General features: G+C 40.1%; 1 protein-coding gene across 1 annotated transcript; it reads left to right on the top strand.

Annotated features, from left to right (window-relative positions):
- The first annotated feature begins 1,207 nt into the window (after window positions 1–1,207).
- On the top strand, window positions 1,208–16,471 carry ndp (norrin cystine knot growth factor NDP). Its single transcript, XM_061287053.1, has 3 exons — window positions 1,208–1,424; window positions 11,514–11,973; window positions 15,604–16,471. The coding sequence occupies exons 2-3, from the start codon at window positions 11,764–11,766 to the stop codon at window positions 15,826–15,828; spliced, it is 435 nt and encodes a 144-aa protein (XP_061143037.1). The 5' UTR covers window positions 1,208–1,424; window positions 11,514–11,763; the 3' UTR covers window positions 15,829–16,471.
- The last annotated feature ends 162 nt before the right edge of the window (window positions 16,472–16,633 follow it).

Below are 16,633 nucleotides of genomic sequence, written 5' to 3'. Positions count from 1 at the left end.
TCGAAATGTGTTCTTCCAAAGTGCGGTATTTTTGTTATTTACCGCACAGGGTAATAGAATTCTCTTCACTCGGGTTTTGTATCTGTATTGGTGCACAAGTAAACTGACGATGAAATGAGTTACAGTCCTTCTATTTACGCAGGTGTTTGTGTGTAGAACGCGTTTAAAGCGTGTGGGAGTGTAATTTTGGGAATAGAAGAACGCATTTTGGGGGGACATGCGGGGTAGGTTCATCTGCCGGATGTACGGTTTTTCCTTCATACTGCAGATATTACCCAACTCAAAAGACTGGAGACTACCTGCACCAACCAAAGAGGTCAAATTCTAGGTCGAAAACAAATTATAGTTGTTGTAGTAGTAGTAAATAAGAAATAATTCAACGTAAATATAAATAAATACAAATTATTTGTTTTTAATAAAAGGATGGGAAAAACACAATACCCTATAACTATAGCAAGACTGCTGTAGTTGTGGTACAATGTGCCATATAAATAAAGTCGTATTGTATCGTATTTATATTTAAATGAATCAATTCATTTTAAATTGTGAGAGGTTTTGTAGATAAATCTGCAGTACGTAAATAGCAAATGAGTTTTAGTTCATTAACATTCATAGTCGAATTTTATAATAGATATATGTCGATGCGGAAAGTACATGCGGAGAATGCCCGGAGAGATACAACATTTTATATGAAAATCAAATTTTGGAATACAGATACTGATCTCATTAGACTTTGCAGGTGTACTCAGTGTTTTGTCTGGTGAGCATAATTGTTCACACATGCTCCTAAAATGAAATACCCACCAAGAGAAGTTGAACACCCCCCAGGGTGTAGTTTTACGACTACTTTTCAAGTTTTCATATAAACCCCCAGGTGGAGATCTTAGAAATACTAACTGGAGTTACAAGTCCAGGAGATCCCGTCAATGAGGCATTGAAATTCCCGCTTCTCCTGCAACGCTTCACCCATCCCAGCTGGTGAAGTTGAGCAGTTGTTTCTAAATAAAAACAACATTTTTATAACGCTGACCAAGCAAAAGGTGACTTTTGGGCAATCTTTCTCCTGATGGTTTGGGATTACCATTTGCCACCACAGGACGTTTGTCGCAAAGCATCAGCTGCTGTGTTAGAGGAGAGAAAGTGAGATTGAAAGAGAATGAGAGAGATGGAGAGAGACATGATTGGCAGTGTCATGATGAACATGTGGCGAGCCAGGCTGTCAAGCAGGAGCAGCATCCTCCTCGACTGACGCTGTTGCCTTCTTTCGGGAATGACCCGTGAGAGGCGGAGAGAGGGAACGAGGAGGTGAGAGAGTGTGGGAGAGGGAGACAAGCAGAGGCACACGAGTCGAGAGGAGCTGAGAGGGGGAACAGAGTTCGACAATTCCGGTCTTGCATGGTCGGGATACTCGGATTCCTGTGAAGGTAAGACCGTCATCCTTTTTTTTTTTTTTATCGGATGGAATGCAATAGATGGTTTGCATGACAAGCATGTATTTCTCCAGAGTTTGTGTTGTTGTTGTTTTTTTATCTGAAATGGTAAGAAAATAATAATAATATGGGTTATTTGGGGTGGTGGGATGTTTTTCCATAGTTTAAACAACTGTGGCTCAAATAAAAATTGGTTTTGTTGGCAGATTTTCTCGAACCTTAGAGAGCCTTGTATAAAGGCATTTTTTCGCCAAAAGCATGAATTGTTTTAATATCAAATTTTCAAGTATTCAGATCTTGCTTTTTATTACACAGATCAACAAATCTTATGATTTCTAATCATGTTTTAATTTAGTTTTTATCTCAAAACAATTATATATGTAATGTAGTAATATATTTACTAATATTCATGAATTAAGGTTAGGTTCAGCAACCAGTGGAATACAGAGTTTCTCTAAAACCATAGCTATAAATTATGGCTATAAAATCCATATTCCACAAGCTTTAATAGGTCAAACAAAAAAAAATGGTATATAAAAAATCGGATATGCTAGAAAAGAAATTTGTTTTGAAATATGGATCATAAATATGCACTGATTTGCACTTGACCAGTGTCACTGTCTGGCAATGACGTCGAATACGTAGATGGTTTGCCTGAACCAATCTAATAAAAGTGAGAACTAAATTTTGGAGATAGAGCCTCGTGTGCTCAGATAGTGGATGGATGAATATTTTAACCAATAAGATTAAAAAATACAAACTTCAATAGCTATTGTCGCTATTAAAGTATGTATCTGACAAGTTTTCTTTTGGGTCGATATGAAAACCACAACATGAACATCATGTTCTGTTTTTTTTGGGGGGGGGGGAGTGCCTTGGTTTTAACTTGCAAGTGTAAACAATTTTTTTCTTCATAAAAAAAACAAAAAGCGGAGATACATGGTTTTCATTAAACAACACTGGCACGTATTGCCTAAACCATCGCTCAAGGAAAAGTATTTATTCCCACATTTGTTTTTTTGGATCATCAAAATCAGTAACATGAAGAAAACATCATTTGTAATGTTTAAAAATATTGAGTTACATGTTTATGAAAGTTTTGTGTCGTGTGTGCAAACCTGGCAGCCCACCAGCATACTAGGATGCAGCATTTATACAGGAAGTATCGTGCCGAGCAATAACTTGAGATTTGCTTATCGCTGGCACATAAATGAGACTTATTCCCTCCTCTGACCCTTTGACAAGAACTTTGGAGATACAGATAAGCATGTGGTGGTAGCAAAGTGCGAGTGGTTGCAATTTGGTGGAAGTGACGTGTTTATGTCATGATGAATGTGTTTACCTTGGCCAAGCTGAACCGTCCTAATCAGGCGTTAAGAAGATGTGTAAGGAAAAGTGCAGGTTGCGGAGTTGGCTTGGAATGTGAAGTTAAGAGCAGCGGGAATGACCTTGGGGGGGGTGCACGTCTTGCAGGTGTGTGCGTTTACGTGCCTCACGTCGTGATTGACTTCTGCTAACGGACCACCGACAATGCAGAAGGAGATGAAAAAGTGAATTGGCAAGCTTGAAAAATGATTGTAGATCAAATCTCGAGATGGTTTCGCCTTGCTTTACCTCTCTGAGCTGCTTTAAACCTCCACTCCTGCCCGGTGCCTCAGGTCAGCTGAGCAGCTGCTTCTGGAGGTACCAAAGTGTTAATAGAAGCTCAGAGATGAAAGGGCTTTTTCTGCCGCTGGTCCCAAACGATGGAATGACCTCACTCACACTACACATGAGACAAGCCCATTCATTGCCCATTTTTAAAACTTGCCTCAAAAGCAATTTTTATTCTTTGGCATTCAACATGGTATCTGACTTGATCCCTTAGTTTAGAGTTATTTGTTTGAACTGTTTTTGACTTTTGTTAATATTTCTACCATATTGCTTTTGAATTATGTTCAATTGTCTTCTGTTTAATTTTCCATTTTTATTGCCAAGTCAAATGCTGGATTATTTACACCCAGCGCTATGGGTTGAGTATTTTAACCATTTTTTGGGTGTCAATTTTCCAACAAAGGGTAAAAGCTACCTATACTGATGAATTAAAACTACCCAGAAACGGGTTACCAGGTTAACAGTACATCTGTGGTTAATAATAATACTCATTTTACTACCAACTGTTTGGCACAGTTAATAGATGCCCTTCCTGAAGCAGCCCACACATTTGAACTCTGTGTCCAGAATCGGCAACGTTGGCCACTGAGCGATCCAGCCACCGCCAACAAGAATGTTAGAAAAAATTTACTTCAACATTCATCAGGACACAACAAAAGTATCAAAAATGAAAACCGGCTCCAGCCTTTCAACCCCTAATCCAATCAATCAAAAATAATAAACTCAACCTTTGATTAAAGTAACCCAATCTGTTTAAAAAAAAACATAGCTACCCATTGAGTGGGTTAGGAAAACAAATCCGGCATTTTTTAAGACTAAATAATATACTGCAAATATTTTTAAAACCTCCACCCTCCCTAGCCTAGCTAATCAGAGTGAGAAAATAAGGAATTGTTGGAAAAGGCACAATAGCAACAAGCAATCAATTGTAAAGTTGAGCTACTAGAAATAAAATCACCCACAAAAGAAGACGGGACAATCAAAACTTGTATTTTTTGTCCGTGCACCATTTTTGTCCGTGGACGATGAAGTGAGCCCTGATCTGGTTTCTTGCCCTGACTTTAGCCTGCAGCTTGGTATGTGCTATTGGTTGTCTTTTTCTAAATAATTCTCTGTGACGCGGATGAGAAAAACTGGGGTGTCTTTAGAATTCAAGATTAAGAGACGATGTGTCATTAGGCACACTTGGATAGTGGTACCATTTGATGGACACCTGAAGAGAATCTATTCATTTTTAATGGTAGGAACCTAGAAATACAATTCTCAAGGCGGCACCTTGTTTTGAATTTTTGACAAATGACACCTTTGAAACTGCTGGGTTAAAAATTGGAAGTTTGGGTTGGGCAACTTTAGTAAGTAAGTAAGTAAGTAAGTAAGTAAGTAAGTAAGTAAGTAAGTAAGTAAGTAAGTAAGTAAGTAAGTAAGTAAGTAAGTAAGTAAGTAATAAGTAAGTAGGTAAGTAAATAAATAAATAAATAAATAAATAAATAAATAAATAAATAAATAAATAAATAAATAAATAAATAAATAAATAAATAAATAAATAAATAAGATAAAACTGATTTGTTTTTGTTTTTGTTTTAAAACTGTTTTGTTGTACAAAAATTGACTTCTTTGAATTGAATTGGTTGTTTTTAATGTTCAACGCTGTACTTCAAATTTGAGATGATAATTAGAATCTGCTGGACAAGATTCTCTTTGAAAAAAAACAGACAAATGACCCTAAAATGGGCACTTTCACCTGAATAGCCTCACTGTGTATTCATTGGTTTGGGTTCTTGGAACATTTTTGTGGGTCTGCTTATGGTGGAAATTTCCTATGCCCAAATTTCACGGTCCTCTGTGAATTTTTATTTGATTGCCTTTCGAGGTTTTTCGATATGGGCAAACCCTCAAAATGCCGACTTCTTTTGGCCTGTATATAACGAAAGCAGTTCATCGACAAATAATGACATACAGTGGATATGTATCAGGTTTGGAGCTGGCATCGATTCAGGGGGGAAAAAAGTGTAATGCTAACAGACGCTCTGCTCGCAGGGATGCCTGTTGTTTGTCTTAACAGGACTTGGGGGGGGGGGGGTTATATTTAGTGCGGAGCTTAGCTTTTAGGAGGTTAGCATGTGGGGAGGGCCACTGTGTGGAAGTGTGTGTGTGTGCATGTGTGTGTGTGCATGTTGGGAGCTGGCGTCAGCGGACAGTTGAAGAGCTTGGCACTCCACATGCCAAACCATGTGCGCGTTTGTGTGTGTGTGTGTGTGTGTGTGTGTAGGACAGGTCTATGGGTTTGGACAACCCCCTTCTCCCTCCATCCCCCTTGCCTCATTCCAGTCAGGAATCTGCCCTTTAGTTTATTAAAAGCTGGTGAAACAATAGAGGGAGGTGAGGTCGGGAGGAGGAGGGAGGCGAACAAGAACATCATGACGTAAATGGAGGCATGTTGCCACAGGGGAACGAATCATATGGTCGGGTGATGGTGTCCTTGGGGAAGACGAGGAGAGAGAGAAAGGTGGATAAAATGGGAAGGATTAGCTGTTGACTTTTTGCCTTTAAAGGGATACAGAAATGTGTCATGTGTGTCATTTTGTGCAATTGTTGCTGTTCGACAAGTATTAATAAGAGGCACCAGTCACTTACCGACATCTAATTAAGATGATGGAGGGATGGATGCCGTGTTGTATTTTTGAAAAAAATTCTGCCTGCACTGCTTTACTGCATCAGTCATGGCTTTGACAATAATTTGAAAAGGACCTTTACGTTAAAGAAGCTATAGTGTTTTATGTTTTAGTATTGTGAGATGATTTTTTTTTTTAAATCCTGTGCAAAAAGTGTTAGGAAGAACTGAATCCTTGACTGAACTATTTAAGAACAGTGCAGTGCAAATGTATTGGATCGAAATCTGATGTAGTAAAGGTAAAAGCATCATTTCTGTGTGTCTGTAAGGTTGATAAAGCAGTATGTCAAATCTGAAATTGCATATTAACGCTCACTGCTATTTGGAACCGTTCATTCATGCTTTCACCGAGAAAAAGAGCTCCAGATCATTACGATGCTTCGCTGTAGGTATGTATACCTTGGTTTCATCAAACTATAATATTTTGCCCCCACTTTTTGTCATAGTACCAATTATCAGTCGAAAAGGATGACACCCTAACCCCCCCCCAAAATTTATTCGTATGGGTTGTAGGTCACATTACTGGAAAAAAAAGTGATTTATTATATTGGTCTGATTTTTTTTTTACTTGCATTCCTGAACATTAAAGTTTTAGTCGTTAAATGCTAGTCGTTAAATGCAACAATTGTCAAAAATAAAATGAAAAGAATCCGCCTTTAAGTACTTCATAATACGTGCATTTCTTCTTTATGACAGGTGGTCTAATACATTTGTTTCACACTGACTGGGCGGTCAATTTGGAGTCTCAGTTCTTCATCTGTGTGATGTTGCGACAGACGAGACTAATAATAGTGTAGATGATTGATAGGACACAAGATGAATTAGTTGTCTCTGCTCTGTCCAAAGGCTAAAAAAAGTCTTAATAAAGAGGCGCAAGTGAAACACTGACATTATGTGTCTAAATGGGACACCATGACGTCCCCCTCTACACACACACACATGCACCACACTGTTGAGGCCATATGTCGTGTGCAAAGGAAGTTTGCAGTGAGCGCATGGATTCGTTCCACACAGCAGGGTGCACGTATAAATATCCACAGCCCACTTAACTTATGGCTTTTGTGTTGTCACGTTTGCAAAGCTGCACATGTCAAAAAGTAAGTTGTGTTTGCTCCGGGGGCCTCCACATTGCTGGGATGCTGACTGGATGGCATGCGGGGTGGGCATGGGGAGTCGGACCTTCGAGGGGATCCGCAGTTTATCGCGTGTGTCGACCGGACGGCAGCTGAGGACACTGAGTCCTCGTATTCACGCTCAGACTTTTATTATTATATTAGATATTAGACTTTCATGGTACATGGAGAATCATCAAAGCGACTATCCATCCATCGGTCTAGTATGCCACGTTCCAACTCAAACTCCCTGGCTTGCATTTTTAAAATGACAAGGTGTGGTGTTTGCCAAAACGTACTTTTCACTTTGGGCCATGCATCCTGTTATGATCGACACTCCCGCCAAATGGTGCAACTTGGGTAGGGGCTACTCTCTTTGCATCGCCTGGTGCTCTGGCCCTAAAAATATACGTACAAAATGATTGATATTAGGCTTTTGGGAATGATCACAGTAGTGTCAGTCCGAGAAACAAAAACACTGCTGACCTCAAAGATGTCGCACTTGCAAACTGGTAGAAGACGGCTGGCCAACTGAAAATGACTGTTGCCATGTCTCAGGTCACCTCCAATCGCAGATCACCAGTTTTTTTGAAGCTGAGTTGTTACCTGAGACCTGGCAACTGTGATGTCATTTTCAGTTGAGAGCAAGCGGCAAAATGGCCAGCCGGCCGGCCGGCCCTCGAGATGGTTAGTAAGTAAATTTTGCTGCTTAACTCACGTTCCACAAACACAATATTAATCAGAAGCCTCGTTTAGACTAATGGGGGCACATACAACATAGTATCGTTAAACAAATCTTGGGGTTGACTCCCCTTTTAAGCACTGTGTATACGATACAAGGTTACTACTTCAATTGTTCATTGCGTATGTAGAATAAAAATAGTACTGGAAGTATCTGGCGATACGGTTTTTACATCAAAGTTATATTTTGATTTAATTTACATGAATATTGTAAATTGAGTTGAGTTGAAAGAAAAGCTTGTGTATAGAAATAAAAACAGAAAGGCTAATGCATAAAGGCAAAAGCAAATCAAGTTACATTCCAGTAGTTGTTATTAGCACCCGTCTGTGTCGGTGTGTGGCGTCTTTCCCACCGCAGCCTTCCCGTAGAGACGTCATCGTATCTGCTTGCTTTTGGTTTGAAACAACTTCTCATAACTGGGTAAGCCCTAAAGCTTCCCAAGCGCAGGGATACAAGAACGGATCGTCTTGCGGCTTTGTGGTCTGGCTCTCCTGCTTCTTCTATATTGCAGAGACAGGAGAGCACCCTTTGGCCAAGTTTTATTGAAAAGAAAATGAAGCAGGATTGGAAAATGCTAATTTTCTGTTTGACTTACGATCAGGATGTGACAGTTACATATGTTTCATGTTGTCTAACGAGGCCATTCGCCTGAGGCCTTCTGGGTTTTGCTTGCAAATTAGTTCTGGGGTACCAGGAATTTCACGCAAGTAACTTTAAAAAGCAAACAGAGAATGTCTTTGACGGTCGGCTCGTTTCACCGAATCATTCATGTTGTATTTTGTTTCAAAGAAAAGTCGCAAAAAATGCAGAATGCTTGGAGAGCTGGGAAATAAAAATCAGCCTGGTACACTTTGAAAAATGTGGACATTACAAATGGGCACAACATTTTTTAATTCATTCTTTTGCTTTTATGGCTGAGTAATGTTTTTCATACTAATATTTACTCCATAAGTACTGTGGTAGGAACTAACCCTTACCCTGTATTGATGAAACAAAAATGTCAGATTTTACAGGCAGAGTAAAGTGGCAATTATTGAGAAATGCATGATTGAGACGATTATTGAGACGGTTTGAATGTACAGTATTTGATTAGACATGAGCAGGCATTGCAGCCATGATAAAACACTTTTATTAGCAACTACAATATGCAAATTTCACATTATTTGGTTTTATTTTTTTAATTGATCAAACACAACAGATTAAATACAACAGTCAACAAACAAGAAGAGGTCAGCGGGTGTTTGTCCAGCACCAGAGTACCATTTGGTTTCCAGTTCTCTCTGCTCGTAATGAAGCTGTCATCTTAATGAGAACTTAAAGGCCATAGGGCACATACGTTATGTACACAGGGTCGGCAGTAGGGGTTAATTGAAGCTCAGTAGGAACTTTCCATCCCTTCCCTCCTGTGGCTAAAGGCTCATATACGCTTCAAAAATAGAAGCATATGTTTTAAATATTGTTGTTTTGAACAAAGTCACAAAAGCAAAGCTCAATTTCAGCTTTGATAAAATGCTTTTTTTCATCTTCTTTGGTGGCTGGTTCGACAAGGCTCTGTGTGTCTAACATGGAGCATAAATGAGACTTTGGCCTTTGTTCGACAATAGAAATAGTTAACAAAATATTTTTCTTAAAACAACAGACGCTTCATTATTTTTTTTTTTTATATATTTCTATTTATATATTTCATTATTATTTTTATTCATTAGCTAACGTCCTATGTTTCTATATGGCCGTAACTAGTACATGGAAAAAGCAATGATTCCGGACAATAAATGAATGACCTGAATGACCCTTGAGTTCGATACCAAAAAAACGCTCTCGAGGCTAACGACGAGAGCAGAGCTTTCATGTAAGCTTTCTTGCAGAGGTGACAGCGCCGAAGGTGCTGATTAGTGTTGGCTGTAATCTATCGTGCAGCTCATGTTCAAACATCTCAGCAAGCGCTCATATGAACAGACCGCACACCTATTCTGTTTTCCCCTCAAGCGGATGCCGTTTGAATTGAACGATTTGGGCAACGAGGCGTTATTGTGGTTTCATGAGAACCCGCTCGAAGGGGAAAATCAATGAATTAACAGCAGGGAGTGTTCATTAAAAAAAAATGATATGCTTTGCCATTCAAGTGCCAAACACTAAAATTCTTCCACTCCGGATAACATGATACGTTAAGTACATTTGCACAGGCAAACGAAGCACACATAAACTTGATTATTTACCACTCGCGTTTTTTTTAAAGGTCCCTTAAGAGCAACAACCTCTGTGAGTTGGACCGTGGAGAACAACATGATGACAAGTGCCCTGAAATGGAAATTATTACGATGTAGGATCATCCGATCATTCCAAGGATTGTTAGGGTGAAAAAAGGGGAGGCGAGGGGGGGCAAGAAAAACGAACTAGATTTTTAAAGGAGAAGAACATCATATTGGGGAGGTGCATTTTTAATCAAGGACAGTCTCCTATCTGTATATCAGTTCATTCTTTTTTAAAAAGCGTTCTCGTAGGCTTTGTTTATTTTTCCTGGAAATTGACACCTATAAGACCTGCAAAGTGGATTCCTTTTAGAAAAAAGCAAAACACCATTTAGAAAGTGCTTTTTGGAAATTTACAGAAGAGCCGTGTCAGACACACACCTCCTCATTAAAATACGTATTTGACGAAAACTGTAAACTGCGGGATTCAGATTGACCTTACAACAGATTAATTCCATTTCTATTTCTCTCCTATGCAAAACATAAATTCAAACTAATCCGATGTATCAACATATAGCTTACAAACCTAAACCTTAAACCATTATGTGCTCCCCTTTAAGACCCGTGACCCGAGACATCCATGAAGCCCACGTCTTAATTCACAACACATTGCCTATTAGCACAGCGGCCTCAGCTGAACTAACTGCAGCTCTTAACGCTATTGTCTAGAGGACACTAAAACTGTGATTCTGGAAAAAGACCCTACATAAATACATGTGAAAATATGTTGCCTGACTTGGTGGAGGTTTGTTGCGGTCGTGAGAGGTCTTGTTGGGAGAGCCATTTGTTTTAATGAAAAAATCTTTCCCGCGGAGAGGAAAAGGCCTGGCTGTAGGCTGTTTGCGCATGGCTTAGGTTTCTCCGCCATAATAAAAAAAGCACGGACGTGAACGTCAAGGGGGGCGTCCGCCGCCAATGGAGACAACAGGTTTCACCATGCGGCGCAAAGTTCATGCATAGTGCAGTGGTCACCGAAGAGACTAAAAACGTATTGTTGAGTAGCTGTTTGGCAATCTTGGCTGTCGTGTACAAAGTCAATGTTGTCATTGAACATGACTGCTCAAAGCACCAAGTAGTTTTATGTCACACAAGACACTGACGTTGGCGTCATCGACTTATGTGTGGGCTGCTCTCTCGCTGTGTTACTATAACAGTTCACTGGGTTCTGTGTAAATAGGTCAGGTAGATAGCCATGATTGATTGTTCGTTGTTCTTTTTGGTTACTAGTTCCTTTTTTTGTCCTCTTTAACATCCCACAAAATTGATCGGGCGCTTTCACACGGCAACACAGCTTCCTGCAATCAGATGAATAGAGGATGACAGTGTGCCTGGTTTGATCAAGTATAAAGTAGTTGTCAGGAAAAAAATGAAGAGGGTAGTAGAAGTGAATGCAATTGCACTATTCTGGTATTCACCATTTATAGAGAAGGGGGTCCAGCAAAAGCAAGATTGGCATATTATTACAATGACTTAGTTCACGCCATCCAAATCTGTGCAGTTAGAGAATAGTGATCCAGAAAAGAAGATTGAGAAAAAAACTGACAATGATACCTTTCAGTTGTCATCCCATCTGGCTATGTTTTCATTGAACCATACTTTAATTTGTAGGTTATTAATGGTGTACTTTAACTAAATGATGTCTTTTTTCCCAACCAGACTGTGTTGGATCGGCACGATTGAGGATGGATAGACCCAACAAAGCCAACCCTCTTCCAAGTTTGGCTCTACGGTGCACTGGATTCGAAGATCTATTGTTCAAGTAGTCAGCAGCGGGTTGGATCAAGACATCATCATTTATGACACCCTGAAGTCCTACTTGCGCAGAAAACTTGCCGGGGGAACCTTGGACAAACAGAAGAGTGTCGGAACACCTTGTACGGACCTCGAGCCTGAGGGTGGTCTGACCATGAAACCTTCAATCACTGTGGTCCCGCCCTCCGGCCTTCTGCTGGTCCTTATGTGCTGCCCCCTGCTGGGCTTAGTGCAGTCCGCCAGCAGCAACAAGGTCAGCGACAATGGACGCCCCACTCACTTGAGCGATTCGGACCCGCAGCGCTGCATGAGGCATCACTTTGTTGAGACAATCAGCCACCCCATTTATAAGTGCAACTCAAAGGTAAGAATGAAGTTAAGAACTCCACTTGTAAGTTGAGATTCTTCACGGTGGTCACTTTTACCAGAGTTGTTTACGATAACACAATCAGGCCCGTCTGAAAAACGTTTGCTTCCGAGCATCTGATATGTACAAACAGCCAACAGCGGCTCCTGCCAACACAACTAAGAGGCAGTGAATTTGTTTTGCATTGGTCTAAAAAGTAAGATCATGTTTTCGAGGGTTTTGTTTTTATGCTTAATCAGGGGTTGAACACAAGGCAGATCCGATCAAAACTCATTGGCAAGGATTTGTCTTCAGCCTTCCCACATACAACTCCCCGTGCAATAAAAAAGCTGAAACACAAGCTTCACGTAGACAGAGCAACACCTAGACAGTCTGGAAAGTAGATTGCAGCTGACAACCAAGGGTATAATAAGCGGTTACTTACTCACCTCACAGCACAAAGGTCTCAAGTTTGATCCCATGCTTGCGTAAGTTCTTTTTTGGGGTACTCTGGCTTCCTCCCACAGTCCAGGGAGACACATTGAAGACTCTAAAGCTCATCGCCTTTGAATTGAAACACAAACGGTGTCATATTTTGTATTTATAAATGAGTTTCAAAGCTCTTGAAAACACCAATGTTACTAACTGTTCAACATTTGGACTTTTCTAAAGCAGACAACATGTGTTGGTATCACATGCAACAGAATACCCTTGATTAAATGTAGATTTCTTGTAAATGCGAATTATATACAGTATTATTTCTGTAACTAGATTTCCAACCAAGTACACACGGCATAAATACTTTGTTAAATATGCTCATAATTGATTACCGTATTTTCCGCCCTATAAGGCGCACCTAAAAACCTAAGATTTTCTCAAAAACCAACAGTGCGCCTTATAGTCCGGTGCGCCTTATATATGGACCAAATTCCTAAATTCAAACTGGCCCGAAGTATTGTGTCATGAAATCAGTCATAAGTGGCCCGCTGAAGACTATGAATCATGTCTCAAAAAGACTATGGATCATTATTTTATGATTATAAAGTAATTTGTTCCGTCTGAAGTTGAAATAAAAAAGATAAAATGGAGAATGATTTGATTTGGATTAAAAATCTGACATGATGCATTAATGGTGCGCCTTATAGTCCGGTGCGCCTTATATAAGGATAAATTTTAAAATGGGCCATTCATTGAAGGTGCGCCTTATAGTCCGGTGCGCCTTATAGGCCGGAAAATACGGTAAATCAAATAACTGATGACGATGACCAGTGTAGTAATGTGGAGATCACCTTCATTTGAATACATGCAGCACCACATCTGGTGAAAAATTGGGTGCAGCAAAAACAATTGAGGCCCAATAAAAGAATCGGACCGAGGACCTTTTGTCGGGATTTTTCTTCTCTTTTATTTAAATGCCAGCGCAGTCGTTGGTCGTGCGTGAGCGATCAGGCGTCGGGTCTTTTTTTAAGATTGTTGTCTCCGAGTGTGTCGAGCAGGTGGCCCGAAGCACAGCTCAGTTGAGGCCCGGCAGCACACTCACAGCAGGAGTCGCCTATTTTCTATAATGCAAGTCTGGTAATTGGCTAGGAGGCGAATCTTTTACACAATCCACCTGCACGCTCACTACTCATTTTCTTTGTTTGTCCATGTGTGTATTTGGCCATGTATGTGTCATCTGTGGCTAGTTTTGTTGTAGAAAGTAGATCGAATAATCACCATAAATAAATGTTTGCCGTCAGCATAATTATCTTGAGATGAAAGGTCAATTCAAATCAATACATCCATTGTGCAATGGCATTATTTGTTAATTAGTCATTAACATAAATGAATGCATACAAATAAACATTGCAACCCAATAGGTACACACGCACACACATTCCAAGGCCAGATGTGATCAAGAAAATATATTCTGTAAGAAGCTAACTGCTACACTAAATCCCTTCAAAGCATCCGAGGTAGAGATAGACAAAGAATGGTCAAATTTTAATGGGTATGAATAACGGAGTATCGGGGTTGTGAAAAACGTGCTATGATTTCGACCTAGCATCATTTACAAAGTTGTATGACCGACAAATACCAAAGTCACCTTTTTTTTTTTTAACTGTTTTCCATATACGGTATAGCAGGTTAATTAAGCCCAGGCAGCTTTACTTTTGTAGCGCAGTAACTCAATGTGTTTCACATAATTAAAAGTCAAACATTTAAAAGGATTCACAAACAAAAGGAAATGTAAATGCAAAGGAAAGAAATCAAGTAGCTTGTGAAAATAACTAAAAGAATGTGCAGTACACAAACAAGATTTTGGAAATTTTTGTTTTAATGCTTCATGCTGAAGGGATTTTTTTTTTTTTTAATCTGGCTTTGAACGCATTTACACTACGGACTGACTTCACTTCCGCTGGCAGTTTATTCCATTTACATCCCTTGAACTAATTGAGTGCAGACCTCAGAACCCGATAAGGTTTAGAGTCACTCCATTACCACTTCTTTCATATATTCAGGATCCAAACAAAAGTTAGAATTCATTACTATCAAGAATGAATCCCAAAGACAATTGATTAACTTTTTCCTGAATAAAGTTGAGTTTTCCTGCTGTTCTAGTTGTGGAATGACAGTGCATGTGGCGCACGCGGCAGTGTCACACAAGAAAAATATTGTTGCCATTTGAAAGCCCGAGCCTCAGACAAACGGTCTTAAAGTGGCGACAACACGCCTGCACCGTGTCTGTGTGTCCATGTGTGTGTGTCCCAGACAGGCTTGTGGCAAAGTGGGGACACGGGTGGCGACACAGCAGCTGACAGACAAACATGACACAGGAGTCTGTTTAGAGAGGCGACAGGAATGCAGCAAGCCACAAAGCAGAATGTCGGTCTGATGGACAAGGCGCTTTCAGTAATCGTCCGTGTGCGCTGCTTTGCATCGCATGACTTGACAGAGTCGGCTGAAGTCGCACGCGACAAAGAGACGACGCAATCGTAAATTAGCCTCGCACACGTGTCCGAGTGTGACCCCGAGCTCCCCGGGTCAACTTGTCACTATTTGAGTTTGGAGGTGCAAAGCCACAGCTGGGAGATTCCTATTTGTTATTCCAAGAAGCCTCTTCTTTTTCTTTTTCTCATGCTCATGAGCTGCATTCGAATTGGCTGGGAAATGTTGAAATCGGCTCAAAATGACAGCAAAACAAAAAACATGGCTGACAAGCATGATAAGAAAGTATTTGTTTTGACTTTTAGCAACCTTGAAAAAAGTACAGTCAAAATATGTTCTTTCTAAGGATTGAGCAGCGTAAAGAAGCTCCTTAACTTGAAAGAAGGCAAATTTTACAGAACCTAAAATAAAGCAAAACCCAAATGTTAATATTGATAATGATAGTAACAGTACACCAGATTGGTTGCGTACTATATTTAAAAAAATAAAATGAATTACAGCATGCTGTGAATTTTCCATTTAATAAAAAAATAAATAAATAATCCAGTGCTGTGATATACTAAGCATTTGAAATTCAAACATTGTTCTAAATATTGTGGAATATTTTATCGCTATTAAACCCTGCCATTTATATTTCCCATTATTGATTAAGGAAATTTGACTTTCCACTTTCTATTTTTCTGAACAGCACAATTAACAGCTTTTCTGCTCTGCTCCCAGATGGTGCTCCTGGCACGCTGCGAGGGCCACTGCGGCCCAACGACCCGCTCGGACCCGCTCATCTCCTTCAGCTCGGTGCTCAAGCAGCCCTTCAAGAGTACTTGCTCCTGCTGCCGCCCACATACATCCAAACTCAAGGCTGTGCGCCTGCGCTGCGCCGGTGGAACTCGCATCACCGCCACGTACCGGTACATTCTGGCCTGCAACTGTGAGGAGTGCAGCTGAGCTGAGCTAAGCTGGTTGAAGGGGAAGGGTTGTACCCTCTCTCTCCCGAACTCTAAAAGACTCCCGTATCAACCGACTTTTTGAGGCCACCTAGAACTTGAACTGAATCCAATGTTCTCTATTACTCTGCATGACAACAAAACAACTTTGCTTGTTAAAGAAACTAAACAAAAATAGATCATAGCACCATTCGAGGCTCAAGGCTTCATGGTGCACATATGCACCGCAATTGTTCCACCAACCCTTACTCCCATAAATTTTTACCCATTCCCCTCACAGGGTTTCATCTTATGGTGTAAACCATGACAGGCACTGGCAGGCAAAGACGTCAGGTGAACTATAAAAAGAAGTAATAAAAAGTGCGAAAGAAAAAAAGAAGGTCATGCCTGTATCACGGTGGCAGTTTTGGACTCTTCAAGGACTGTTTGAGGTGCTTGTTAAATGTCGTCTATTTGAATCTAATTCTTCCCATAATATCATGCTGGATTTATGCAAGCGTCCTGTATTCTGTCGCTTGGTAGAAACTTGACACTTTCCTCGTGGAGTTCCTGCTAATCTGTTTAGAAGAATATGGAATATCTATCCTTGTCCCATTTGTGCTTTTCTCCTTCCATAAAACATTAAAACAACATTTCGGCAATGACGGAATTGTGGTCATTATTATTTTATGCAAACTTTAATTTCTTCAACCCACTAAAGTTGTTTTAAAACAAATTAGAGGTTCAAATTCAAAAGTAATACATTGAGTAATACAAGGAGGTATCAATTTAAGTAAGACTACGTTGTGATGCGATAGGGTTTTTCG

This window comes from Syngnathus typhle, linkage group LG9, assembly GCF_033458585.1.
Source record: "Syngnathus typhle isolate RoL2023-S1 ecotype Sweden linkage group LG9, RoL_Styp_1.0, whole genome shotgun sequence".
Classification (NCBI taxonomy): Eukaryota; Metazoa; Chordata; class Actinopteri; order Syngnathiformes; family Syngnathidae; genus Syngnathus; species Syngnathus typhle.
The sequence above is the reverse complement of the archived record's forward strand: the minus strand, read 5'-3'. Positions and strand labels throughout refer to the sequence as shown.